Raw genomic sequence first — 27,679 nt, forward strand, 5'->3', positions numbered from 1 at the left:
GCTGGTCATAAAGTACATCTCTCCTGATTCTAATGTACATTGTGAGCTGTTTCTCTCAGACGTACCTGACCTGATTTTTCCGATAAGATATCACCTGTATAGAGGGGTCAGGAATTTTGTCACAACAACAACAGCTCTGACATGTGACCAACCTGAGCTGCTTTTTCTTCCTTCTTTTAATTACTTCTTTGTTGATGATGATGGGTCACGTTTTATTGGTTTATATTCTGTTAGATTTAGTTTCAACTGTTGGTCAGGTCAGGCAAAGAGCCTAGATCTGATGACCCATTCTTTTACTTCTTATGTTATTGACCTTATTGACCTTATGTACTGTATGTTATCATTCACCTTGTAAAAGCAGCGAAAAGACAAAATGAACATAAATAGAAAAAAAACACCTTTGACTTTAATACCTTATAATTAAAAATTGACTGAATCTGATAGAAAAGTCAAATTTATTACAGAAAGAAGTGATAAAAGAACAAACTTCAAAGTCCTCGACTACATTATTAAATCATGAGTTTGCCTTCCGTAACATAGTGATATATTGATCTGGTGATATTGTGATTTAAAAAAAAAAAAAAAATTATTATATGAATTATTAAAATTATATCTGCAAACTGTATTAGATGCCTTGATATGAAATCAAGTGACACATTAAGCTCACATCTAAGGGCCAAAACAGCAGTTGTTGTAAAAAGTTTTTTTTACAACCAGCCACAATAAAAGTTGGAAACTGAACCAGATGACCTCATGCTTTAAGTTTGATGTGTGAACTTGCAATGTGTAGTATAGTCTTCATCGGCAGAGTAGAGCACCAACCACAAACCATGTCATTTAAGGTCTCAAGGGTTTTTCAGTGATACCTTGACATGCTTTTAGTTAAACTTTATCCTACACATCATGCTGTCACATACAAGGAAATAATATTATAACGCATCCAGGAGAGAGCAAAACAGATGAACAATTTCCGATCTGTTTATAATCAACTAATTTATTGACGTTGTCATATATATAGTTAAAAATTAAACATCAGTGAGGAAGTAGAATATTTTCCATCCATGTTACAGTAACTCCATAAAATATGATAATATATTTTATTATTTATTATAAAAAATGCAAAATTTAACAGGTGCCCTAAAGCATGAATTTGAGGGATTAGCTAAGGAGGGTTGTTATGATATCATGAGAATTCATACTTCTTTATAACAGATAATAATTGACCGATGCCATAATTAGAGAAGCTACTGTGTTTAAATGTTTTTACTCCATTGGAGGTGTTTTACATAAATATTTTTGGTAACAGGAACAATGTGTCAGTGTGTGAGTCAGCAGGAATTGTGAGCACTTATTACCGTGCAAAGTACAAAAGATGATAAATCCATGGAAAATTAACACAGAGGGATGCCCTTCACACACACATGCTCATTTCACACACCTCCCTATCAAACTTCCTGGATCCAGGGCGAGATACTTCATAGATACGTCATTAAATTCACACTCCTCCTAAAAGCTGATTTTTGTATAAAAGCAAGAACAATACTCAGTGTCCACAAAAAAAGCAGAAGTAGAACAGGTTATAACAGGACAATTTAAACAGCTCTAGAATATCTGCCTGCTTTTTTTGCAACTGGATCATTTCAGTTACATCTCTGGTGCATCTTTGCCTCCTGTGGTCTCTGAATCATGAAGATTTTTGCTCTGGAATTTTGCACTCTGGTTCTGCTGGCTTTATCACAGGTACAATTCATAACTTTCTTAAATTACAATATGTACTTTATGATTTTGATCTGCAAGATACTATGCCTTAATATTTTGTCTTAACTGTACTTTTAATGATTTGATTGCTCTAAGCACACAACTAGATTTACCTGACAAATAAGACATAACCAACCCACACTATCAGTGCCCTAAACACGTTGGCACTGACCGTGTTGTTGAATTAGCCTGTTCTATTGTCCCATTGTCCTGAAAAGGTCAGATGGGTTTTCATGTAATTTTATAGGTCTTATAGAGCTGTTACAGTAAATGCTGATTTTTTTTAAAATTGTGATATCATGATATTACTGCTGTAATAATACTCACTAAAAATTGCTTATGGTTACTGATCACTATTCCACAGGATTTTCTTTAATAAAATAGATCATCACAAAAGTTGTGTAAAAACCTACCATTTTTATCAGCCAATTTAAAAGTTGGAAAATGAGCCAAATGACCTTTTGTTTGATTTTAGTGTGTAAAAATACAAACAATGTGTAGTGTTGTCCTCATTGGCACTGCTTACTAGAGCAGAGCACCAACCACAAACCATTTCATTCGAGGTCTCAATGGTTTTTCTAGGAATTAAATCTTGACAATGACCTTTATTCCACAACTTAAAGGTCACATTCAAGGAAATTTTAAAAAATCCTGTGGAACAGTGATCAAAAAAAAAAAAAGGTTTGATCACATATGTTTTTAACAATATAGATAATCACAAAAGTTCAATTTTCTGTTCTTACTTGTGCAACAAATATTTTGGAGTGATAACTGACTACATAGCAAGTATAAGCAGAAATTATTTTCTAATCCATTACAATATGACAAGAGTGCCAATAAATCATCATTACTGCAGAAGACTAGAGTTACAGGACAAGTTGAAACAGGACAAGTCTCCAAACCTGACTTGGGAAAATCATGTTCAAAGATGGATGGTAATTTTGGAAACATAACAATTGCATGGGTAAAAACTAAAGCTTCTTTCTTAAACACTTATTGAAATGATATATTCACTCTTCCCAAACAGCCTCAAGACACTTGTGCTACTGTACCCAGAGCAAATGACACAGCTCCATCTTTGACAAACTCTACAATGGGCGGTGCAGACAACACTACAGCCATGTCCTCAACAACAACTGAAAATGTCACCACAACAACTACAGCAACTGCTACGACCACCCATATGCCAATGACAAAAACCACCACTTCAACCATTTCTACACCCACCCCTATGCCAATAACATCAACCACTTCTCACGTCTCCACGACGTCTTTGACAACCACTACAATGAGCGGCGCAGACACCACTACAGCCATGTCCTCAACAACAACTGAAAATGTCGCCCCAACAACTACAGCAACTGCTACGACCACCCCTATGCCAATGACAAAAACCACCACTACAACCACCTCCCAAACTACCACTTCAACCATTTCTACAACCACCCCTATGCCAATAACATCAACCACCTCTCACGTCTCCACAACATCTTTGACAACCACTACAATGAGCAGCGCAGACACCACTACAGCTATGTCCTCAACAACAACTGAAAATGTCGCCCCAACAACTACAGCAACTGCTAAGACCACCCCTATGCCAATGACAAAAACCACCACCACAACCACCTCCCCAACCACCACTTCAACAATTTCTACACCCACCCCTATGCCAATAACATCAACCACCTCTCACGTCTCCACAACGTCTTTGACAACCACTACAATTAGCGGCGCAGACACCACTACAGCCATGTCCTCAACAACAACTGAAAATGTCGCCCCAACAACTACAACAACTGCTAAGACCACCCCTATGCCAATGACAAAAACCACCACCACAACCACCTCCCCAACCACCACTTCAACCATTTCTACACCCACCCCTACCACCACCACCACAACCACCTCCCCAACCACCACTTCAACCATTTCAACACCCACCCATACCACCACCACTACAACCAAATCTCCAAACACCACTACAACCACAACGATGACAACGACATCCACCCAAGCCACAACCATGCCCAATGGAGGCTCAGGAGTCAAAGCTTCTCTGTTGTTTTCTGTAGGGCCATTGTTGCTCTATGCACTCTGCCATTGAGCAGTAAGGGGCAACTAAATAACTAAAAGACTAAAGGACACTTATTCCTCAATGGCTCAATGTTTGAGTATAAATATTGAATTGAACTGAACGCAGTTACACTCCAATGAAGGGACTGATTGAGTAGAATCTAGAGTGAATTGTTTGTAACATTTGTAAATTAACTTTGTATATGATATGACTTGTTTATTGAAAAAGTGATGTGATGACTAAAGTTACTAATACATTTGTGTGTCAGAAGTGAGAACTCCCTAGTTCAGTGTTTTAAAGTCTAAAGGTTGTGTTCATGTGGAACAGAAGTTTCTCACAATTTTTGCAATCACAGAGGATATTTTTGCCCAGACCAGCTCATAAATTAAGTCTAAAATATACATGTCTTGACTTGGAATATTGCCTCTATACACACCATGTATTCATTAGCATTAAATATAAAAATTATAACATTTACAAAATAAAGAAACAATAGTATGATACGATTTAATATAGAATTATTAAGAGACAGGGAGCTGTTGTTTTCCTTTTGTTTATAAGCACTATTTGGGAAAAAAAATACTATAGATAAATGCAACATCAATAAAAAAACAATAAAGAGGAAGTATTATAGTAGAGTATTATAGTAGATAATAAAAGTAATAAAAACAAATGACCAAACTGCACTCATAAAATATCCACAGCAAAATAACTTTTATTACATTTAATTGCATGTACAGTATTTGTATAAATCATTACATTAAGCATACGCAAAGCATGCACTTAAATGTGATACCATAAAATATGAAAAGCAGCAATGGAACAACATAAAGTTTATTTTTGCACTCCCATAAAATATATGTGAATTCAAAAAATGTGGCTACTCAAAATTTGTAACTTTTGTTTAATCTTCAGATCGACAGATGGCCAACAGAGCCTGTAGGTAATCTCCCTTGAATTGTGTCTGTTGGAAAAGATGAAGTTTATATGTAAACAGGTCTTTACTTTTTGTTTAAAAAAAAAACAGATTGTAAATGTTTGCAAATTTACATGACGGAAATGTTTAATTTGAAAAAAAACAACAACACAATATTGCATCAATACACATATGGTTACAAAAGTATTTCAAGTCGAGAATATGCATTTCAGCAGCCGAGTGAATGTGTATTGGCATACAGTATATGTATATTATATGTATGTGTGTGACCCACCTGTAGAGCTGTGTAGAGAGAAGTGCCTGTTAATTTAAGGTAGGCAGCTCGGATACAGAGAAGATCTTCCTCGCAGTGAGACACCATAATCCCCTGCACTGTTGATGCCTGAAAAAGTTAAATATTTTGTGTGTCAACAGTTAGGTATTTGACAATCTCAGAAACTACAAGATGACCTATAAAGTGGATATTCTGATTCACACAGGTTTGGGAGCATAAGGGACAACAGGCCTAACCACTTGTCTTTGCATATGTACACTAGAAATGTGCTTTTCTGTGGCTAGTCAATCAGGATGAACATGTGGGGACTGTCCCTTTAAAAGAGCAGCGACAACTTTATCTCCCAATGCACTTTTCATAAATTACAGTGATAAAAACACAGCCGCAGATAACACAGCAGCCTCATTTAAAAACAGAATGAGATATTGGCTCTCCTTATTCTTATGATCTCACGAAATGATGCTTTGCAGATGCCATGATAATGTCATCCTCCTGATTGGCTGAGGACTATATTGTATGCAAATACTCAGCACACGGATGCGCAAAGATGAGTGGTTAAGCCCAGTGGTTCTGCCAATGATAATAGAACTACTGTAGAGTAACTACAATAACTTATAATGCATACAAGACAAAAACACCAAGAACAAACACACAATTTTATGAAAGCTATTCTACACTACACTATGTATATCACAACTTGTGTCATGAAGGCAATGCTTCAGTGATAAAAGAAGACAAAAAAGACTCCATACGCATGGATGAATAAAGAATGGTTTATGCAACTGTTGCCATAATTAATTAATTTGATGATCATATCATCGACAAACATCTTACCTTCTTGGTAGTTAGTCTTTTGGCGAGGTAGGCATCAGGGCTTTGGATGCACTGCACTGTTATGACGCAGACATAATGAAATGTCAGTGACTAATGAACCTGTATAGTGGGGTACTACTCACAAGCAATGTTCACTACAATATTTACCTAAAACTCTCAAACCCAGTCGAATGTCTCCTGTGAATCGTTTCTCCAGAGCCTGATCCAACATCAGTCCACTCTCCAGCTCCAGTCCCGTCAAAACTGCCAATAATATACAAAGTCAGTTAGTCAGAGTTATGACACATATTCAGACTTAAAACACTGAAGACTTTCTAACCTACATGATACATTACCTTTGTTAAGATGGTCTGATTCTCTAGAGGTCAGTATGTCAATCCATGGACCTGCATCAGCTTTTTTCCCATTAAGTGATGCGGAGAGAGACTGGAAGAATGAAAAAAATATAACATTGTCAGAACATGCGGAGTCTCAGACATGTCTGGCTTATAACCACTAAAGTACTTGATCCATGCAAATGTTGCCATCTTTCTTCCTCTATAAGACAAACTTCTGATTTAAGGAAAGGTGATGCTCTGGCAGACTTTAGCATCATACTGCATGAATATTATTACCTGGAAGGTAATAAATAAGTATAGATCATTGGAAAACAATTTTCTTGCCTGTTATTTAAGGTAGTTCAAAATTAAGATTGTCAGCATTGCTCCAGAATGACAGTGAGACTGATTTCTTGCAGCATAAGTCTATGGAATATTTAAAACATGAATTTTTCATGTCATATTGAAATCAATCACAGCACAGAAAACAAAGTGAAGAGGCGTATTGCATTTCACTGTTGTCCAGAGCAGCATATAGCTGCAAATAATAAATAAATGCCAAAATGAAAAATGGTCAACTGTCCAATCACAGCTTGCGGGCAGAATCATGGGCGGGGCTTATCTGTGCTGACACAAGGTGATGGCAGCTGTGAGAGACAGCCTTTCCCATTAAACCACTTTACACAACCATTGGCTGCCCATCGAGTTACATATGTGATTGGGAATAATCCAAACTGTTCATCACAAATGTGACTAAATGTGCAGTCAAGAGCACAGGAAACTGTTTGATTGTGAACGTCTATTTGTCTTGGCTGCCATCAGCAACACTAATCCCTGCCAATGGTCATGTCCCCAAACTGTGATTAGACAGTTGCTTGTTTTTCATTTTGGTATTGATGTTGCATTTCCATCTCAAAAAAGAAAAAGTTCCCCCACACCTCCTCATGAAAACTACTGACAGTGCTTTGCATTTAGTATCGGCAGGTCTATGCTGCTCTCTTTTGGATTACACTGAAACACTACTCTTCATTTTGTTTTGTGTGCAGTGATTTGATTTTAATGTCACAATGAAAAACAGTTAATTCAGTTATTAAAGACAAAAAGCAAGTCATTGTCTTTTTTACATGTTTTTCATTTATGACACATTAATGCATACAGAGAAAGGAAAAAAACCTATAACAATGTGTATTGTATTTCACTTTTTTAAATTTGTTTTTATTTAGGCATTTTAAACCTTCTATATTGGTCTTGCTTCAGTTCTTGTTCATGCTGTGCATAGAGTAAAGTAAATTAATTGCTTGTATACTAACTGTCACAATAGTGCACTGTCTATTCTATCATATTATATGTACTGCAAGCTGCTCTGTATAATCACCAAGACCAAGTAACAAGTATAAAGGAATAATTTAAAATAATACCTGAATATCCTTCTGAACCCCACCAGTGACATTTTCTTTCTGTTGGAAGAGAGGAGAGGAAAACATTTTCAATTATAATTTTCCAAGGTCACATCTAAATTTAATAATCCCACACAAATCAGTAAAAAATGCCACTATGGTCCAGTGTTGCAGATAACACTGTGACAGAAATCCAATTTTTACACGTCAAAATACATTGACTGGATAATATGAAAGCTGGGGGAACAATGCCCTCTATTATTTCCTGACAGTGTTAAGGCCAGTTGCTTTTTCTCATTAGTTTAATGGTGAGAGTAAAGGAAATTAATTCTGAAATTACATGTAGCAAAGCCACAATGAGCTTGGCAAAGTCTCCACTGGTTTCTCCTTTCAGTTCCTTCTCCAGGTCCTTCTTATACACTGAAACAAGGGGCAAACAATAAGACAAATATCAGGATATGAAAGAGGATGTCCACAACAATCAACCAAAAGATTTTGTTTCTGAGAAAGGCTAGGAGGATATAGTGGCTTACAGTATGTATATGCAGCACTGATTTCTTGAAGCTGCTTGCCAGATCGTGTGCACAGAATCTCCATGAGTGTTTCCTCATCTGTACCTAAACCCTGTACAATCACACACACACACAGATATTGTATATATATCTTCTGGAATATACTGTATAGCCAGACGCGGTTAAATCCTTGCCTCCCCCACAAGGGATTCATGCCTGCAGACATACAAACACTGACTCCAATCTCTAAGAACATGAATAACAACACAAACACCCACGTACCGCCATGGCCTGCTGCAGGCGGTGAGCCTCATATTCCAGAGGGGGCATCAACAGTTCCAGCAGCAGAGTCTCCAGGTCTCCAGCCAGAGCTTTCTTAAGACCAGCTGCCAGGTCCTGGGACACCACAGAGTAAAAATAAACCGTGTTGTTTCCAAAGTTTGGCAGCATCACACACAGAACTCTGATTTAGGTCTAATTATGGTCGTTTAAATGGAAAATTTGACCCTATAATATGAATAAAATGTTATTTGTTAATTAAAAATGGCTACGGGAAATATTTGTTTCTGCTTGGGTGGCAGGTGTAATAATATAAAAGGATGCCTCAAACATAGTCCGGCCACAATTCTAAATCAGGGCTCATGGTACATTAACTGACAGGTATCATTTACTGTTATCTACATATTGTCAATTTTAATTAGTGATGTCATCTTGAGATAAACTGGAATGATGGAACAATTAGGACACTATGATAGCACTGCATTCAAGCAAAACTAATCAGCACGGTAAAAAAAATAAACAAAATGTGTGAGACTATCGAGCCGGTTATGTAGCAAGTGTCATCTGCTGATTCCTTCAATTTAAATGTTACTGCTCTGGAAAACACAACTGAAACTTAACTTACTGAAAGTCAGTGGACTAGCACAACTGAAATTGTGTTTCTGTTCTGTGGACTTTCCCTTTAAGATTCTCTGATACACTATTGTGCAGCAATGTATTTCTGGCTGTGTGACCACAACATGAATATGTGTGAAAATTCAGTATGTGTCAGCCATGTGTGACTGAGGACACATCTAATAATAGGAAAAGTACCTCCAGTGCAAAAATGCTGAAAATTGAACGCTGTCATGTTTTTGGTTTATTTCAATATGCTCTCAGTACCCAGAAATAGTAAATGTTTCCTTGCAGGTATGACACTACAGTATCATATGACTGAAGCACCACCTCAACTCCCTCTCTAAACAAAGGTGCGTTCAAACCCTTTAAGACTGGTTTAAATAATGTTTGATCAGCAAACACTTGGAAGTTACAGATGAACAAACATTCCATCTTTACTTTATCTTGTATTGTAGAACATGGATTATTTTAGAGAATATTTCTGTAACATGATGAGACTGACTCTGAATTTCATGTTTGTTTTTCATGCTGTTTCGGAGCATTTTCCGTTCTGTCAATCGTTAAATTTATTGAGAAGTACTGCTGTAAACTGGTCATTTGTTTGTTTTTTTTTACCTTTTGTGTTATGTCTTCAAAGGTCTTGGCGATCACCTGTCTCTGAGCGTTGCTCCGATTGGTTAGGATTCTCACCAGAGTTCCTGCATCTGAGCCAGGAACACAATGTTTGGATTTCACACAAACACAATGTTTGGATTTCAATTATGATACAATACTGAGCATTATAGAGTGGGGCGAAGAATGTTAAGAGTTAAAAGAAAGGTGTAACACACCAGGTGCACTCTGTCAGCACAATTACCTTTCTTCTCCAGCGCTGCCTGGATCTCCTTGGCATCCCTGTCTTGGTGGAAATTGGAGAAGGGTCGCACCGTTCCAAGGGTACCCCAACACATCTCCTATATCCATAAATATGAAGAGTGTGAGAGAAACAAAATCTTATACAAAACCAATAAATACTACAAAAACTGAATGAAGGGTAGACACAAGTCCTGACAGCAGCCACCGATCATGTTGATTGATAATGATGATAATTCAGCTGCCGGAAACAAATGGAATGTGTAACAAAAGACTTGCGCAGACATACCATGAAGGTGTTGGCAGAGGATGAGCACAGATAAGAGTCAGTTTTCATCATACTTGAATTTAAAGAATGTGTAATATTCTATACTCCTGGAGTGACAAATGGGGGGATGGTTGGAAAAGTAGTTTTAGGGCATAGTAGTAGTGAATATTTACGTCAACAGTATGATACAGCTAAAACATCACATTAAGCAATTCCTAATTATTACCTTCTTTACATTCAAATCTAAAGGGAGATATGAGTTGTGGCATTTCAGCATGCCAGGAGGCATCATGTAATCTGACTTTCGTAACATTGGAAGGTATGCTGATAATCAGAGAACACAAGATGGCCTATCTAAAAAATGTGGCGTCTTAGGAAACAGAGAACATAATGTAATGACAGACAGAAGAGACAGACTAAAAAGTCAACTCACATAAGACTTGAAGTACTCAGGGTCCATGACTTTGTTTTACCTGGATAAAAACATGAGTGAATAGAGATAAATGATCCAAACACATACTGAAACACATAGTAAATAACATATATTACATATATTACACTAACATATAGAATATATACAGAAATAACATCCAATTAGCTTAAAGTTAAACCTTGGTTTAAATGTGGCATCTGTTGAATGAATCTCTTCATGACAGTTTATTCATGAAACCTAAAGTTGTTCAAACCAAACAGTTAAAAGTTTATGACTACAAGGGACTACAGTAAAACACCCATCATTGAAAAACACCCATCTGACAGAATAACACAAGTACATTTACTTACAAAATCTTTAAGGAATGCTTATTTTTCTCCCTGTGACAGAATGTTGTGGCAGCCGTTGGAAGCTGTAAAGGTGGTTGAGTTTTTTTTTTTTTTTTTTTTTTACAACCTCCTGTATCTCAGTCCCACCCTTACTATGCCACACCTGCTGCAGTAGTTCACCCACCTGACCAATTAGAGCTCAGTATCTTCACACCCATGTCAACACTATTGGCCTGTAGAATCACTATGACAACCCGTTTGCAAAATACTGACATTCCTGGGAAAGGAGGAATCCAGACAGTCAGGTTTGTTTATGGGTGACCTATGCTGTGAAATGATCGTAAACTGTAGCTTTTGTGACTCATTTTGACCAAAAATAAATATCTGAGTTGACTTTTTAAAGCTTAACAATACTTCACCTTCATTGAAGAATGTGCAGTACTGAATTTTTTAAAGTTAGAGCTATAACTATTTACCAAGATGTGGCAGCAACCCACCATGCAACATGCCAATCATCATTGTCAGTCAATGAGGGGGCAAACCTGGTTTCAGGGTAAAATAGATTTTCCTACAGATGGTATTTTCATGTATGATCTTATTGTCTTTTGGCTCCAAAACCTGATTTATAAATTGTGCAATGAGAGTTAACAAAAGGGCGCCAGTGATAATGATCTGATACCGAAAAACTGTTTCACACCCTTTTCCCTCAGTTGAGAGAGAGGAAGACACGCACAAACATGTCATCTTCAGTTTCAACCTCAGCAGGCACAAAGTACAGTTAAAATAAGTTATTATGACACACTGTGAAAAACCCATTAGGTAATTTCAGACAACAGAAAACACACTGCTAAATCTTATCTAACCATGATGAAACCCTACAGTGTTAATCTTCCAAACCCTCCCAGTGTCTACCTGCAGGACACAAGGTAATATGAGACCTGTGTGGTTAATACAAACAAAACTTGTCTACAGTGGATCTTGGGAGTATTAACTGAAGAGTTGCAATGCTCTACATAGAAAAAACACAAGAAAAAACTTTAAAAATACAAATAAACCAGAATAAGTGACCCAAGAAATGATTATTTTCTCCTTTTTTTGATAAACTGAAAATCTACAATTTGGAGTCATGATATAAGAATATCATCAGTGGTTGTTTGGTTGTTTTTTTTTTTTTGTTTCATGTCATGTTTCCTCTAGTTAGTAACTTTTTGGGTTTGCACTAAGCTGTCTATAGAAATGCAAAACAATATCCCTGAAACAGTGTTTAAACAGGCAGTCAAACTACAATATATGGGTGAATAGATGGAAGTATGAATGAAGGGATGGTGAGTATGAATGAAAGAAAACTTGGGTAAATATTAGAAACAACAAATGAATGAAAGCAGCAGAAAAGTGACTCGCCATCTGTACACTCAAAATTTACAAAGAGTAAATTAGGGTCACATAAAAAAAAAAACAACATCTGAGAAACATGATCAACATAGATGTGATCCCTTTGATTATGGTGGTCATGATTATTCAACAATCAGTTAACCAACACTGTTTTCTTTGACATGGTTTATTTTTTATTCAACATTTTTAAAACCACTCCCTCTTACATAACATGTGACATTATATCTTTAGTATCAAATAATACCATACAGCTGAAGTAAGTAACATATATCTTCACGTAACTAATTGACTTTTAACAATGAAAAAAAATACAAGAAACAGACAGACAGACAGACAGAAACTGGACACACACATCCCAGTTCATTGCACTGCACAATGCAACGACATACAGTATACTGCATACATACTATAACTGCAACATATCCCACAAAACAAACATTAACACACACAGTATATATAAAAATAGTTTAAAAGGCATAATATACATTTTTTTTTGCATACTGTGCATTCTTTTGGCTTCACTCATCCACTAACTGTCTTAAGCCACTTGGTGTTCACTCCAGGAAAATGAGGGAAGTCATCCAGAAGCAATTACAACTCAGTTTGCTCCATTGTAAACAAAGGTATAAACTTGCAACTACAAGGGCTTCTACAGCCAGAGAATTTGTATGAGCATGGAGTCATACAAACAGGGAGATTCTAGTTTGAATACTCAAATTGGTATGGTAGGGTAACATTAGTTAAAAGGTCAAGGTCAAACCATACAAATGTGAATGACTTTGTATACAGTAGATCAGTAAATCTTCAAAATCAAAAAAATATATAAGTATAAAAAAATCGTTTTATATTTGATTTGTGATTTTTAACTCATTAGATGAATCCAGTCACTGCAACAGGTCAAGGTACTGACAGTTAGCCGTTCTGTAGTCCTTGCACACAGAAAATCATCACTCGGAGAAAGCGGAGTTATTTTCATGACTCCGCTCTCAAACACTCCGCTGAACAAACCTTGAAGATAATCCAAGTCCAGTTGGGTGTGTACTGATTGACTTGGTGAAACTAGCAGCTGCCCAGGGCTTGTATTTGCATTCTTAATGTTGCAATGTTCATATCTATATGTTCAGAAAAGGAATTATGGGCATTCACATGAATTACATGATAAGGCAGTGGCAGTATTGGTTGCCAGAATATTCAGGTAATATATTTAGGGGATTGTAAAAGGTAGCGCTGCTGATGCACTGTTTAAGAAAGCTGAGAAAACAGGAACATGACAGCAGGTTACAGCAGCTCTATCTCCCACTGTTGGCTTGGCCTCTCATCACTCTCCGGCATAATCACCACATGGTCTTTGTCATAAGTTTTACCACCTGAAAAAAAAAAAAGAAAAAGAAAAATCTTGCTATTAAAGTTCGTATAACCATGTTCATGCTCATCTAGAAAAAGCAAAAACTGTCTTTTTCCTGACACAATTAATGTAGCAATACAAACATGCAGACTAGCATGCAATGTAAATATTTAGGATCTTGCATTATTCATGCAGAAAATGAAGAAATGAGCTGAAGTTATCTTCTCATACCTTTGATATCCAGGACCATGCCAGGGAAGGTAAGGCTGACAATCAGGCCACTCATCTGGGCTGTCCAGGTCTGGATAGGCTGGCGGGTCTCTGTCCATAAAACCAACTTGGCTCCCGGCTCTATGTTGCCCATCACCTGAAGGTTCATGGTTGGTGACATCTACAGCGGACATACACATACCAGCTCAGTGTTAGTGAAAAAATACATATGCAGGTAAATAAGTTGTCTATTTCAAACAAACTCTACATAACTGTGTTCGGGGTTTTCATTTACATAAAACTATAAAATATCAGCCATGCATTACCTTGTTCTTGATTAATCCGTCCTGGTAGAACCAGATGTCACTCATGGGCTCCACCTCTGGTGTCACCACCACTCGTCCTGATTTCATCTCCTCCACGCCGCCCTGGATGGACATGAAGTGGCCTCTCTCCTTGTTCTTGATGCGGAAAAAGTGGCGCTTCTGCAGGAGGAAAAATACCGAAATATATTGTGGTCACAGATGAGAAGACCGTACACAGAAAAATATATTCAAAGTTTTGCTTTTCACTTTAGATTATGATTATTTTATATGATTTCCACTCCTTTAGGGCTGTGGGATATTTTGGAATACAAAATTTGTCTAGTCAAGGTGTCACTGTTGCTGTTAGAGATGTTAATTAAGTACTGTGAAAGCATAAAACTGATACTGCCTCACTGTTTCACCATGACATTCAGTATGCAATTTGTAAATGAAGTTTTTATACTGCTAGATATGTACTTTTTGTTTGTTTGCCATTGCAGTCAGTCAATCAGAGTAGCATAGACCCTTTTTAAATCTATTTTTTATACACAGATGTAGGAAAAATCTCCTGAAATCTCAAATATTTTAAAAAGAAATATCATCCCAAAGTGAAAAAAAGAATTTACTTCTGTCAACTAATGCACTACACACTGTGTTTCACATTCAGTCAGGTAATAATATTTGACTAGTATTTAAATGTCTTTTATGATGGATATGCTAAAAGAGGTTGTAAAAATGAATTGTAAACAGACCTGTCTGACTGGATAAATGGAGCCAATAGTTTCTAGGGAGCTAAACTTTGGCCAGTTGGTGATTTCAATTGGTTCCAGCAGGAATTGGCGCCCCCTGTAGTTGCTGTGTTCACACACAACCCAACTGCAAAAGCAGAGAGACAAAATTAGATCTGTTGCGTGACCATAACAAACATTTTGGTATTACAGGCTTTTAACAGTGTATCAGTTGCCTCAAACCTTTCACTAAATATTTTTTCAGTTATGTATCTGCAAATGTTTAGACTGCAGTAGGTAACCTTTTTCAGTATATTCACTGTCATAAACAAGGTTAGAGGCCTGTCTCTCATAAACAAAACAGGCTCAATTACATGCAAATACACCTGAGCGAATGCAAACACACAAGCTATACTTAGCCAAACATTTCCCGCAAACACACGCAGACGGAGAGAAACACCCACCAGCCGCTGTTGACTCTGACAGAGAGGATGTGGTTGTTGAAGCCCTCTTCCACCATGCTGTAGATCTCTATGTCTGTGGTGATCTCCCTGCCCTCCAGACACTCCAAACCAAACAGAGAGATGGAGGGAACTGAGAACATCTGCACAGAGGGAGAGATAGAAGTTCAGAGCCAGACAAAGGAGAGAATCAAGAGCTTTTTTTTTTTTTTTCTGCATGAGCGTTTTCTCACTATTGGCACGACTTTGACAGAACGGATGGTGCAACCAGGGGGGCAGCCCATGCTGGTTAAGTTGGGGTAGTCTCCTTCTGATAAGACATACAAGTTCCCAGAGTACTGTTTGTCCTCATAGAGCACCCAGCTGAAACACAGAGAAATGAATTATTAGTTTTTTTTATTGATTCAGTACTAATGACATATTAGCTTTTTAATCCTCCCTTATTTCATAACTCCTCTCAACACATCACGATCATGAATATTTTGTCTCGTCTTTTATTGGCTCTTTTTCTTTATATTACACACAATTTTATCCCTCATATCCCTCTCTTCAGGTCATTTTACTGCTTTGTTAAAGGTTCCTCACCTTCCTCCTACCACTCGGCAGGACTTGCTCGGAAATTTATCCGACACTGCTTCCTGGTTGCAGTCAAAGATGTGACACTCGCCTTGGAAGTCTGGCTCAGAGTACAATATTATCTGGTAAACAGATAGATAGAGATAAGGAATGTGAGCGATCATGTTAACACATTTATTGCATGTTGACACATTTATAGCATTTCATTCTTATTTTTATCTTTATATTCTTATTTTAGCCTTTTAAGCACTACTATTACTGCAAAAGTACTACTACTGCAATGTTGCTCTGTCCCTTTGGCCTCATCAAGGTTTGGTGACTAGTATTTTCATATACATGCGGTATACTGTACTTATTATACTTCACTTAGTATTGCAGTTAATATAAGAGAAGACCTAAGTGGAAGACAAATGACAGGATGGATGTTGAGCTGAGGGGCCTTTTATATGACACAGCTGTAAATCCACCCTTGTGCTCTGAGGTCTATGAGTTTGCAAACAAAAAAAAAAAAAAAAGGGGGGGGGGGGGGGGGGGGGGGGGGGGTTTCCCTGCATGGATCAAAGTACAGATGCAGCTTGTGCCAAAATGTTTAAGGTAAACTTTACCCTCACGTGCTCTGGCAAATACCAGGAAGAAGGGGGAGAAAAGGAAATGATTGCTTCCTACATCATAAAACTCCATCTGCTGCCCTGCAGGCATTAGAGAAGCATCTGAATCTGTTTAAAAAAAACTTTAAAGAACAAATTACTCACCTCATTCCTGGCCTTTGAACTGTCACTTGCAGCCTAAAAGTCAACACAACAAAAAATTAGCATCAAAACATAAATAAACTGATCAAATCAATATTTTGAAGTGGTGCTCACCAGAAGAATTGGCTGCACTGAGCAGATGCGAGTATCCTGAGAGCCCCAGTCAGCAGAGTTATTATAGAAACCTTTCTCTAAGATATACTGGTTACCAGAGAAGTCCACATGGGAGTAGGCAATCCATCTGGGAAGAAAAGGAACAATTATCTCGTTATTATTTTACATTCTGACTTTGCTTAGTCATGTTACAACAACAGTTAATTTAGTATCTATTGACTTACGCCCCACTGAGTACGTGGATGGAGCGGGTGGAGGTTTTGTACCCAAACACCTCAACATCAGGTATGGCCTCTGTCACCTCAAAGGTGTTCTCCTCCTGAGCGCCCTCGTCCTCTTCCTCCAGCTGCTCAAACATCACCATCAAGGGGTCTGTCAGGTCCTGTAGAGAAGCAGGAAGATGGGCCAGAGATTAGAGTAAGTAAGTAAGTAAGTAAGTAAGTAAGTCACACAAGTATTCAGTATTCAGTTAAAATTCTGGCTGAACTAATTATAATTTGTATTTATGCAGTACTTCAGATTCGCTGGGGTCATTTCAATCGTGTCCAGATTGACTTCTGTTGTTTCATGCAATGAAACTTAATTTATCAGAGTGGAATGCAAGGCCATGTTAGATTAGATAAGACTTCTTTGAAGTGTGATATACTATAAGGTCATTAAAATGACAAAAGAGCACAAGCGCAAAAAAAAATAATGACAGAGAAGTAACAAAAAGCGATAAGCACGGCTTGTTGCCAAAGCATGCAAGAAATTAGTAAATTATTACAAAAATATGGGGAGGAACTTTTTTTTGTTTTCTTCTTTACAATGGATGATATTCAATGGTGTGTTGTTTGATTCCCGGATTGTTTTATGATACAGAGGTAAGACTTACTGATAACAGTGATGTCATTGCTATTTTAGTTAAAGTTGCACCATTAACTCATAAAAAGCAGAATCAAGGCCAGTGGGAGCCGTACCTTTCCGTCTGGATGGATAGTCTAAGAACTTTTATTACTTAATGACAAACGTTATCTACTGTGAAATATTCCTCGCAACTTACCGCACGTATCACCCTAACAGAACGCAGCTCAGCATCACAGCCTCCCCATACCCTCCAGTCATGGTACTCTCCTTCCTCCAGCAGGTACTGGTGGCCTCTGAAGCCCTCCTTCTCGTAGCCCACCCAGCTACGGCAACAGAGAGAGTCACAGGGTTAAACACGTGCATATCTAATTATACTCTAATTATTTTTGGCCTGTGAATTGTTTGTTATTGACTCTCTGCCTCATGTATTACCCCCCACCTGAATAAAAAGGCTGAATTGTGCAGCAAAACAATGATGATTGAACTCAAGAATCACAACTAAGACGTCTTTTCAAGGATCAGTGAATACAAACATTGGAAAGCAGCACTCACATTCCTCCGAGTACTTTAAGGGAGCCGACATTGTACATAAAAGCGGTCTGCTGCCTGTCTGTTCGTGTCATGAAGTCTTTCATGTTAGTGGTGATGGTCCTCGATTTCCCAGTGAAGTACGGCTTGTCGTAGATCACAATCTAGAGATAGTGAGAGTGTAATTTTGCAGTCCAGCACTCTAATAATGTTCTCAGTTTCAGTAATCATAGGTGTCATTCATATCACTGCTGTTGGATAAGGAACTCCACAGCCTCAATAAAAGTGGAAGCATTGCTTTTAGTTTATCTTTTTTTATTAGCAGTAAACGTGCGTTCTTACCTTTGGTTCGCTCATGTTTTCCACTCTTGGTTCACCCTATGATAACAAAAAGAATAGATAACTTACTGCAAACAATCAGTTTTATACAGAATTAGTCAAAAACATAAGTAGAGGAGCTTTTTTAAATTATTATAACAGTGTAATGTGTTACTTACTATTTTAAGGGGATGCAATGATCCCACATAGGGCTGTTCCACTCCCCAGGCTGCAGGGTTGGTGTACCCCCCCACCTCAAGGACACGTGGTACACCCTGGAAGAAGGGCTGTGCGAATACAAGCCATCTGTATTGTAGGGTAGATAACTACAATGAACACAATGGAAGCAACTAAAATCTGATTTGATTGTTCTAAATCAAATGAATAAAACATTTACTTTGATACAATGTGTGAAATACTGCCATTCTAGCACACATTTTCTTCATTACTCACAATCCAGCATTGATGATGATGGAGTTAGCCTTGATGGGGAAGCCAAAGATCCTGGCATCTTCGGATGTATCTCTGAAGATGACCTTCTTGCCCTCTGCATTCTCCTCTGGGAAAAGACTGATATCTGGGACGCTGTAGTCCTGAGGGAGGAGGAGAGAGAGAGCATCCATTAATGACAAGCCCTGGGGAAAATAACAGGTTGCAGTCCTCAGGGATTTGACAAAACACATGAAGTAGCAGCCTCAGTGGGAACTATACTGATTGCGGTAAAACGCTCCTCAAGTGCTCTATATGTGTGCAAGAGGATGTCCTTTAAAATAAACATGAGACTGGAACATTCTGTCAAATCCTGTATTGACTGTCAGATCTTTGGTAAATGTTAGTTATTCATGTTTGTTCATGCAGTTTAAATGTTTCTTTATTCTGTATATTCACTCATAGTTTAATCACTAAAGAAACACTAAAATGCTTGTTTTTCATTTTTCATTTCAACCTCAGTCAACGTCAATTATATGAATGTGCCTGATATTTAATTAAAGGGTACGTGACATGCCTTTTATGATTTTCTGTCATTGATTTACTTTTATAATGTCATATGTCTATGTTAAACATGGTCAAAGTTCTAATACTTGAGGTGAGTGTATGTAAAAATGCTGCCTTCAGCCTGTTCTCACAGAGGCTGAACTGAGGGGCTGTATAAAGGACAAGTTTTTAAACTGTAAATCATGCAAAGATATGCCAGTAGAGCTCCAGAATACAAAACATAGACCTGGACATGTATGTGTTATGTCCTCTTTAAATGATTGAGCTCTTACAGGTTTCAACATATTATGACTTAATTCTGCATTGCATCGATATATGAATACATTTTGTAATAAATTTTGATTTTGCTGCAAAGTTTTGGGATCATAAAAAGAAGCAGAGCTGGAAAAATACAGCTGAAAACATGTCAAAATGAAAAAAAAGGACTTTGTTTACCTTGGGCATATTTAAGTTTGTCACTCCCCTAAAAGTTTTGACATTATTGCAAGAATCAGAGCAACAGGTGCTCACTCACATTTGACACTAGATGGTGCTACTGAGTTAAAGAGCAGACAGCCACTGAAAAACCACAGTACAAAATATCTGTGAGAATTATTCAACCTTTGGACATCAGCTAACAATGTTAAGGAGATAATAACTAACCTACAATAAGATGTAGTTCCACTGTATCTTATCGTATGTATCATATATTAACTGAAGGTATGTAAAGAGACACTACTGCTACCTGCAGTGCAGCATTTGGCAAGATTTTTGATCTATCTGCCATTATTGTGTGTGTGATGTTCAGCCCTCTAGCTGCCACCAGCTGTTATGAGCACTTTTTATATATATATATATATATATATATATATATATATATATATATATATATATATATATATATATATATTTTGACATAAAACAAAAACTCCTTCTCTTACCCTGACGGCTCTTCGAAGAGATCCGATGATGAACCTCTTGGGTGGCTTGGTCTTTGTCTGACCATCGCTTGTTTCTCCATTCTGCTCATCCTTCTTCTGTTCATTCTGCTGCTGCTCCTCTGGAGACCTGAAGGGGCAGGTGAGCTCTATGTCTCCCTCGTCTAGGGCAACCTTTTCCCCTTTGAAGTTGGGCTTCTCATACAGCACCCATCTAGAGAGGAGAAGACGGCAGTTAAAGGGCGAAAGGTCGGTTGTGTGCATCTGTCTTTCAGTTTTTTGGGCATGTGTTTGTGTATAATTCATAGACCATGGTGATGTATAGTAAATATTTTGTTCTGCATGGCACTGCTGAATTATTATTCTGAAATCTGTCAAAACACACACACAGAGATCTCATTATTCCCTTACTGATGTAAGGGTTCACACAGTTGAGAAGAGAGGAGAGGAGAGGAGAGGAAATTGAAGAACACATGATGCACATTAACATGGATTTATTTATTGAAAAGGAGAAAAAAACAGACAAAACACATAGTCACTCACTGCTGTGTAGTTGTATTTGATCAAGTCAATCTCGTAATAAAATAAACTAGTAATCTTAGTTTAAGTCAGGGGCTAATGGAATACAAATGTTCCTTACATAAAGTGCTTTAATTACAGCATTAGCTGAGGTTTTGGCAGTGGTGCAGTGTGTGATGCGTGAGCTAGCAGGATAATTATCTCATTTTAAGAAGCCAAAGGAGTGTTCATCTTGTGGTAGTAGCACAGGCCAGATCAGTAACCATCAGGGTTACTCTGGGTTGACATTGTTGGCTATGTCTAAAAAAACATTCCACATCTGAAGCAAGTGTGTGTTTAAGCTTGTGCGTGGGTGTGTCAACTATTGAAGGCATCTGCGTGACCGAAGTGCTTGTTTTCACACAACATGATAGATTTCCAAAAAACGGTGTTTAATTACACGCCTCACATTTCAAGAAAAACAAGATGTCTTCCTATCTGCCTTTGCAACTCTGAAGATAGCAGGAAACCTCAGGTTTAATGTAGTGCCAAATATGTGGTAATGGCATAAGGAACAGACATAAGCTTACGGTGTTCATTTGCGGCTATAATTAATGAGAATTACACTGTAGCAAGACCGGATAGACAAAAAAAGCAGGTTTTAGTATGTCATGTGTCCATATTAGGAAATAAAAAAGTCTACTCCAAACAGTCAGTATGCACACTAAGAAACACTTGTTTTCTGAGTGTGCTGTTGATGTACACTATTGTCTCACAATTCAATGCACAAAAGAAGTGGAGGAGCTGTAAAAAAACAGCTTTAAAAAATAAAACTATGGTGGTAAAACAGCTCCAGGAACAGCTCAAATAGCAAAAAAATATTGAATCTTTAGAAACAGCCATAATGACACAAATCTTCCTACACAAAAATAAAAACTGATTTTTCATATACTAACTGCAAAAACAGTATATTGCAGTAGACTGCAGTATGGAATTGAGAAACAGCTAGAGACTCCATACATGATTGTTTTAAGGGACAATTTGGGGCAACAAAATGTGTAAGCATGGCAAGTTTGTGTGCAGTTCAACCACTCACCCTCCTCTGATCACCCTGATGGAGATGGTCTCCTGCAGCTCCCACGGCGTGGCATCGACAACATCACTGCGCACCTCAATCCTCTTGCCGCACATCCCCGGCCGGTCAAAAATATACATCTACACAAAAGGTGAACACAAGGAAGAATAGATAATAATTGAGATTTCACAATTTTGCTCATGTCAGGAGGGAAAATATTTGCCAACGCACAGGTGTTGAAGTCTGACTGTCTTGTTGAAGGGAGTTTTCCTGCTCACTGTGCAGCTCTGCAGCCTCAGTATGGCATAATATTTCAAAAGCAGATATATTTCTTTTTACTTTTTTAAGTAGCAAGGAAAAAAGATCTAAAGCTCTGCATATGTAGACATTCATCAAATATAATATGGTGATTAGAAAGCCCATTTTAATATTAGTAGCCAGACAGTGAGAATGATAGAATGGCAGACCAAATAAAATTATAGTAATGACAAAGAATTACTGCAGGCAAGAGCCCAACCTGTGCTGCTGAAGAATCATTTATATTATGGGAAATTGAAGAATGGAGCCAATATTATCCAGTGACATTATCTCCAGTTTCATATCCAAGCATAACTCTTAAATTTCATGCTAATCCCCTTAAGGCATCAGATTGGATGCAAGAATTTTACAAGGTAGAAAGTTACAAAATGACAGCAGCGGTGCCTTATTCCCTGAATATCATTAGAATTTGCAACATGACAAAGCTGACTGAAACTTTGCAAAAATAAAAGAAGAATGTCAAGCCTGTCTCAGTGTTAAAATCAGTCTGCATTTGAAAGTAATTGTGCGCTTCCTCTAGGAAGTTCATTGTAATAGGGATTCACACGCATAGCCATTTTTCTACAGTAGACCAGAAAGGACAAACCAAACACTGGCTATAGAGAGGGCTTTCACATTTTTTGTAAGTTTCACAGCCACTGTAGGTTATCCTACATGTTTGGAAGCGGAGGAGGAGGGGTACTCAGTTTGTTGCAGCCTGCAACCTCACCACTAGATGCCACTAAATCCTACATACTACACCTTTAAAGCCGAATTTGAGTACAGTAGCTTCTTAGGAAAAATCCCACTCATATCTACTGTACAGACATGTTCTATTCATTCATGCCTGAGGCCCTGGAACCAGAAACTGAACATAAATGTCAACTCCACCTCTACTTTTCAAGATCCTTCAAGGATAACCTCAATCAGAAAATGTACACTCCTCAGCTGCATGCAGGAGCAGGCCTGACATTTAAAGGTTATTGACGTAGTCATCCTGGACTAAGCATAAAATAGCAGGTATGCAGTTTAACAACAGGCTTTTGGTTATTTGGTGAAGAACAAATTGTTGCCCCAGACATGCACGCTACTTCTACTACTAAAAAAAAAGGTTACGAAAGAGGAGTTATGTAAGGACACGTGTTAACTGAAATAAAAACTTTTTTTATTTTGGTTAACACGTGTCCTTACATAATCACACCAGGTTAACCAATTATGTTTTCTGTGAATGAATGGGTAACAGCATAAAGCCAGACCACATAAACAGCTCCCACTGAGATTCACAAGACAGCTCTGGTAACAAATAGACACCTTTGCAGTTTGCTACTACTTCACACTACTCTACAATTACTTTTGTGTTATGCCAACGCACATTTTGCGTGAAATTGGATTCTAAACCATACCAAATTTCATGGCAATGCATTCAGCAGTAGTTGAGATATGTCAGTCTGGACCCATGTGGTGGAACAACCGACTGAATGACAAAACTAACATAAGCATCCCTAGAAGCATGCCCCAAGCAAAACTGCACCTTAGGACATCATCAGAGAACAACAGAGGTCTCTGAGAAACTTAACCAGAACAAAAAAATAGACAAATTAGTGTATTCTGTCTGTGCCAATTGTCAGCATGAGAAAAAGAGCTGATTGTTTATTTAGCTAGTATCGCAGCCAATTTCACTGCCCGGTTTCTGTTCCCTGGTTCAAGCTGTGCTTATCAGTGAAAACAGCTGTCAGCACTGAACGTGAACTTGCACATGTATTCCAGAAGCGTGTGCTTGATGACTACTTGTCGCGTGTGTCGAGTGTGTTTTGCCTGCAGACTCACCTTTCCAGGACGAGGATTGAGCTTCCCATGTTCCTTCTCTTTGGTGAGCTACAGACAGAGAAAAATATATTAGTTTACCATCCAGTATTTAGCAGTGCATTTTCTTTCCATTTTTTTCTGACATGAAGCAATTTAATAATATGAACAATGGTCATGTAAATACAACATAAAGCACAAGGTTGTACAAAAATGAATGATAATTATAGGAGGGATACTGTTATTATTATCATCTACAAATGTAAAAATGCATAATGCATTTCCAATTTCAAGATTAGACCCCACCTCATTACATTTGTTTGGCTGGTTTCAATGTTCATATCACTGACAAAGGTGCAAATGCAGATATAAAATGCAACTGTGCAGCAACCTCAGCAATCATTTAGATTACAATGGTCTTTCACTTGGTTTCCATCTAGTGAATTTAGACATGCAAGACAATCCAAACATTGTTTATATTCATTTCACCCTGTTCAACAGGTCTTGGGGGCTTCAGGAAAGAGAAGTGAGGAAAGAGGACGTCTTGTCTAACAAACAAGCACCTTATTGTAATGTTCATTCCTCTCCTGTACCTGTTTAACCTCTTGCTGTTTAGCACTATCCCCACTGATTATAACAGTATGAGTTCACCTGTGATCTGTTCAGAAATTGCACTGGAAAACTTTCCACTGCACCCAGCGGCAAATGAATGAGCTCACTGTTTCACCTGAGTGCATGTATGGTGTACAGTTCCAAGTCTACACAGCTTGGCCGGTATGTTGGTGGAATTTTTTTGGATGTTTACTTGTGTGACTTGGAATGCAGTAGCAGGTTAGTATCATGCAATTTGTATATAGATTTGCCTGAGAGATTGAGTGTATTTGTGCGTGTGTGTGTGCCTTTTTGGTATCAGGTATCATGTAACCTCTACTCACTGAGAGCTCTGTAGGAAACAGGTTATCACCCTGATCATGTTACCAAGCAAAGAGGTCCTGCCACTGAAGCTATTATTTCAACTGTCCTCATTAGCGTCCATCTCTGCCCTCATTTAATTTGGAAAAAGCATTTATAATTAGATATATTTTTAGAAAAAAACAAACCAATCTCAGCCAAACTGGAAACACAGCACACAACTACATTTTCACCATTATTAACTGCAACAGGAAACCTATTCAGAGTTTAGTGAAAGGGAGCTGAGGGCCCTGTGGTACCCTTTTAACAATGACCTAAATAAAAGAGAGTGACTCATTACTGTTCATTTCAAAAGTTTAACTGCTGGATACAAGATGTCTCCTTCTGCACTATAAAGTCCATGCTCAGTGTGTGTGCACTGGAGGCTTCAAGTTACATCACACTTGTGCAAGTTGAATACTGGCCTACGATTGGCTCCAAAATTCTGGTGATGTCACAAATCATGCTTGAAAATACACACCTTAAACTCAGATTCTTGAAAGAATGTGAAAACACATTTTTGACTGTAGTGGGAGTTTAAATTTTGGGGACTGTTTTATTATACATGGAGTACTCATACTATCAGTGCTGTGTTATGTGCTGTGCACGTACAGTACCAGTCAAAAGTTTGGACACACCTTCCCATTCCCTTGAATGTGAAGGTGTGTCCAAACTTGTATTGTATGTTTTAATGTTTTAGTGTACTGCCAAATGGGCCAAAGATTTTCCACCTTGATTGACAATCAAGTTCTATTCTATTCTGTTATAATGTGCATTTTGTGTTGGTAATTCAGCTTTCACTGGCATCACGTTACTGTAAACCTGACACCATGTAGCATGTCTGAAACACTAAAACATGTGGACATGTGGTCCCCCTGCAGCAAATACAAATCTTCTCACTCTGCTACATTGTCTTCACCTCATAACGCAACAATGGGTGGTATTGTTTTTTACAGAACTATGTTGTTATAGGAGATGCTGTCATGTTGCATAATCAACAAAGACTACAAGTACCCACCTTCTCAGTCCCTTGAATTAGAAAGTGTGTCAAAACTTTTGACTGGTACTGTATATGTTCTGCAGATACTTTGGGTAGAAAAACCAGATTCAAACTGGTGAGTGATAAATACTGAGACAATAGAGGAGTATTGACATGGTATCATAACCATGATACCATGTCAATCATAGTCTGATTGCAACACCTGAGTTAGGCTCACAGGTGGCCTACAGTACAGCACTGGCTCAGAGGCTGTAAAAATAATAGCGATGTATCGCCTTGAAATCACAGATGCAGTCACAAAAGACTTATTATGAAACATTTAATGCAATGAATAAATCAAAACTGAGGGCAGAAAATAATCTATCAACAGTACATCAATGATGGATGTTTCATATTATAAATTGTTCACCCTGTTACTGAGCCAAGTAATTATAATGTGATGAAAATTGAGATTACTAAGAATGTAAATTACTAATTTTATCAGTGTGCAATTGTGCTGTCTGCTGTGAAGTCAAAACAACATAAACATTCATAAGATATTATTTCTTCAAATTGATGCTGTCCAAAGAAAACCATCATCTAAGCACCATTGAAAAAGGCCAACTTGACTGAAAGCAGGCTGAAAACAGGCTGAATGATTTAAGGAAAATATCAAATTCTGACTAATATTACCATTAAATTTTAAATTGTGATCAATGAATTCAACTCCAGGCTTGTATTGGTTGTCTATATCTTTTTTAAACAAAATATGTTTTGAACCAAACATATTCACAAATTATTCTTGTCTCTACATGAGTAGAATCAGATAAAATTATGCTGTTATTTGCATTATACATTTGTTAAGATAATAGTTTTATACTATGACCTATGACCTAATATTCAAATTTAATCATGATATTCAAACATGGTGTTACATTTATTGATAACAGCTCCAATAGATAACAGTTGGATAACAATGGTAAGGACAAATTGCTGGCAAGTCAGTTCTGACAATGTTTCGATAGTTGACTGATAAAACCCAAGCAGCGTGAGCTAATTTTAACACTAGCGTCAGTGAAATAAATGGTTTGCAGCTTTTACTTTCACTTGCTAAAGCTTGTAGCACTTTAAACGAGCTTGTGCGATATGAAATTTATACTCTTTCAAATTGCAATTTGGATATAAAAATGGTTAGTCATTTATTCAGCCTTAGCCAAAAAAATAGCCTTATTTCCCTAAAAAAAACCCTGTCAATGCTTTACCTCCTGCCAGTATGTGATGTATGTTTATATATAAACTTCCTTCTTGCCTACACTATACAGTACAGCTCAAAACAAGGTGACACAACTGCATCATTCACGGAGTGTGATGTGTTCATCACTGCTCTGATGCCCAACTGAAACATAAACTCACACAGACACTTTTCACCTTCTGTTCCCTGCCCTCCGAACAGCCACAGGCACAAGATCTGCTCTCCCATAAAACTAGTTACCGCAGATGGAATATGCAGTTTCAGCAAATCAAATATTCAGAATATGAATGAACATGTGATGCATTTAACCGATGAACAAAGCAAATGAAAACTCAGAGAAAGGAACAGATAATCTTCTCTCACTCTCCTGCACATTTCTCCCTGTCAACTCAATTTCATTAAATGTTAAGTAAACAAGGGGAGAAATGTGAGGATAAATACAAAAGGCAAGGTG

General features: G+C 37.7%; 3 protein-coding genes across 3 annotated transcripts in view; 1 reads left to right on the forward strand and 2 right to left on the reverse strand.

Annotated features, from left to right (window-relative positions):
- Nucleotides 1–1,576: 1,576 nt before the first annotated feature.
- Nucleotides 1,577–3,994, forward strand: LOC122969963 (mucin-2-like). The gene is made up of 2 exons (XM_044336021.1): nucleotides 1,577–1,740; nucleotides 2,786–3,994. Exons 1-2 carry the CDS (start codon nucleotides 1,687–1,689, stop codon nucleotides 3,863–3,865), a joined length of 1,134 nt encoding a protein of 377 aa, XP_044191956.1. The 5' UTR covers nucleotides 1,577–1,686; the 3' UTR covers nucleotides 3,866–3,994.
- An 89-nt stretch (nucleotides 3,995–4,083) lies between these two features.
- Nucleotides 4,084–10,991, reverse strand: anxa14 (annexin A14). The gene is made up of 13 exons (XM_044336022.1): nucleotides 10,907–10,991; nucleotides 10,557–10,596; nucleotides 9,860–9,956; nucleotides 9,619–9,707; nucleotides 8,389–8,502; nucleotides 8,128–8,218; nucleotides 7,935–8,014; nucleotides 7,616–7,654; nucleotides 6,216–6,306; nucleotides 6,028–6,123; nucleotides 5,881–5,936; nucleotides 5,047–5,154; nucleotides 4,084–4,799 (listed from the first exon to the last, which is right to left on the reverse strand). The coding sequence occupies exons 2-13, from the start codon at nucleotides 10,581–10,583 to the stop codon at nucleotides 4,740–4,742; spliced, it is 948 nt and encodes a 315-aa protein (XP_044191957.1). The 5' UTR covers nucleotides 10,584–10,596; nucleotides 10,907–10,991; the 3' UTR covers nucleotides 4,084–4,739.
- Nucleotides 10,992–12,427: 1,436 nt separating this feature from the next.
- The window catches only part of crybg2 (crystallin beta-gamma domain containing 2), a 50,406-nt gene continuing 35,154 nt past the window's right edge, over nucleotides 12,428–27,679 (reverse strand). Inside the window, exons 7-24 of the mRNA XM_044336506.1 lie at nucleotides 24,068–24,115; nucleotides 21,965–22,083; nucleotides 20,374–20,584; nucleotides 18,911–19,050; nucleotides 18,637–18,763; nucleotides 18,482–18,517; nucleotides 18,164–18,303; nucleotides 17,808–17,934; nucleotides 16,990–17,147; nucleotides 16,766–16,892; nucleotides 16,655–16,687; nucleotides 15,912–16,024; nucleotides 15,560–15,689; nucleotides 15,330–15,469; nucleotides 14,890–15,013; nucleotides 14,159–14,317; nucleotides 13,854–14,013; nucleotides 12,428–13,644 (exon numbers count right to left, since the gene is read on the reverse strand). Of these exons, the coding sequence (XP_044192441.1) occupies nucleotides 13,556–13,644; nucleotides 13,854–14,013; nucleotides 14,159–14,317; nucleotides 14,890–15,013; nucleotides 15,330–15,469; nucleotides 15,560–15,689; nucleotides 15,912–16,024; nucleotides 16,655–16,687; nucleotides 16,766–16,892; nucleotides 16,990–17,147; nucleotides 17,808–17,934; nucleotides 18,164–18,303; nucleotides 18,482–18,517; nucleotides 18,637–18,763; nucleotides 18,911–19,050; nucleotides 20,374–20,584; nucleotides 21,965–22,083; nucleotides 24,068–24,115 (2,181 nt within the window). The 3' untranslated portion in view covers nucleotides 12,428–13,555. The remainder of the gene's footprint in view (nucleotides 13,645–13,853; nucleotides 14,014–14,158; nucleotides 14,318–14,889; nucleotides 15,014–15,329; nucleotides 15,470–15,559; nucleotides 15,690–15,911; nucleotides 16,025–16,654; nucleotides 16,688–16,765; nucleotides 16,893–16,989; nucleotides 17,148–17,807; nucleotides 17,935–18,163; nucleotides 18,304–18,481; nucleotides 18,518–18,636; nucleotides 18,764–18,910; nucleotides 19,051–20,373; nucleotides 20,585–21,964; nucleotides 22,084–24,067; nucleotides 24,116–27,679) is intronic.

Source organism: Thunnus albacares, chromosome 19, assembly GCF_914725855.1.
Source record: "Thunnus albacares chromosome 19, fThuAlb1.1, whole genome shotgun sequence".
NCBI lineage: Eukaryota > Metazoa > Chordata > Actinopteri > Scombriformes > Scombridae > Thunnus > Thunnus albacares.